This window comes from Eimeria mitis, genomic scaffold (genome assembly GCF_000499745.2).
Source record: "Eimeria mitis Houghton genomic scaffold, Emh_scaff2594, whole genome shotgun sequence".
NCBI classification, from domain to species: domain Eukaryota; phylum Apicomplexa; class Conoidasida; order Eucoccidiorida; family Eimeriidae; genus Eimeria; species Eimeria mitis.
Genome location: NW_013570934.1, coordinates 4,577 through 5,415, shown reverse-complemented (window position 1 = coordinate 5,415; position 839 = coordinate 4,577). Strand labels below are relative to the sequence as shown.

General features: G+C 48.0%; 1 protein-coding gene across 1 annotated transcript in view; it reads left to right on the top strand.

Annotated features, from left to right (window-relative positions):
- EMH_0056040 (SAG family member) overlaps positions 1–839 on the top strand; it is a gene marked incomplete at both ends in the record, with an annotated part of 2,739 nt that overhangs the window by 839 nt on the left and 1,061 nt on the right. The window contains 3 exons of the mRNA XM_013497303.1: positions 3–183; positions 394–566; positions 655–759. Of these exons, the coding sequence (XP_013352757.1) occupies positions 3–183; positions 394–566; positions 655–759 (459 nt within the window). The remainder of the gene's footprint in view (positions 1–2; positions 184–393; positions 567–654; positions 760–839) is intronic.

The following is an 839-nucleotide window of genomic DNA, read 5'->3' as shown; positions in this document are numbered from 1 at the left end:
TTCGCCACTCTTCCCTTTTACTCCTTCACATATTCAACTTCGACACTGAAAACATGGCGGCCCTTAAACTCTTTTCGCTCGCCTCTGCGTCTGCGTTCTTGATGGCGAACGCTGTCCATCAAACGGCAAAGCAAATTTCATTGACAGCGGAGGGTTCCTCCCCAACCTACACTGTAGAACTCAGTACGTTTTCAAATACTTGCTTACTGGGGAAGGTTTCAGCCCTGTGGTCCAAAGTAAAGGGGTAGGAGGTGATGAGTTTTGCCGGAGGTTCAGTGGGTTTTGAAGCGAAGAAATCCTTCGAAGGGCATTAAATTGCTCCAACCCACATTTGCAAGTATCAATACTTGTAAGTCTGGGCTTAGGATGTGTGCATCGTTCGTTTTTCTGCAGAGGATGCTAATGTGTGCCTCACCGAAATGAACGCTGCACGCGAAGCCGCTGGACTTGAACACTTCAAAACGGAGACCAGTGATGGAAAACTAACGTGGCCTTCACTTACAGTGCAGCCAAAACAAGAGGAAAAAAATCCTGCATGGGATCCCGTTTGTAAGGCTCTGATGGGAGTAAGTGTCTTTAGCTGCGGCATCTGTCCTTCGTCCTCTTATCTTTACTTTATGTCTCACTTCTTCATCCGTGCTTTTTTCGTTTCAGGAAGACACAGAACAACTAGAAACCGGCTCAGATGAAAATGGATTTCAAAGTGGCACATACGCCTTCATGGCCTTGGAATCGGCGACGCCCGACTGTGCCGCCGCAGTGAGCCACTGGAAGGACGCCGTCAACAACTTCACTACAATCCCTCCGGCGAATAAAGAGCAAACAACGATCTACAAGAC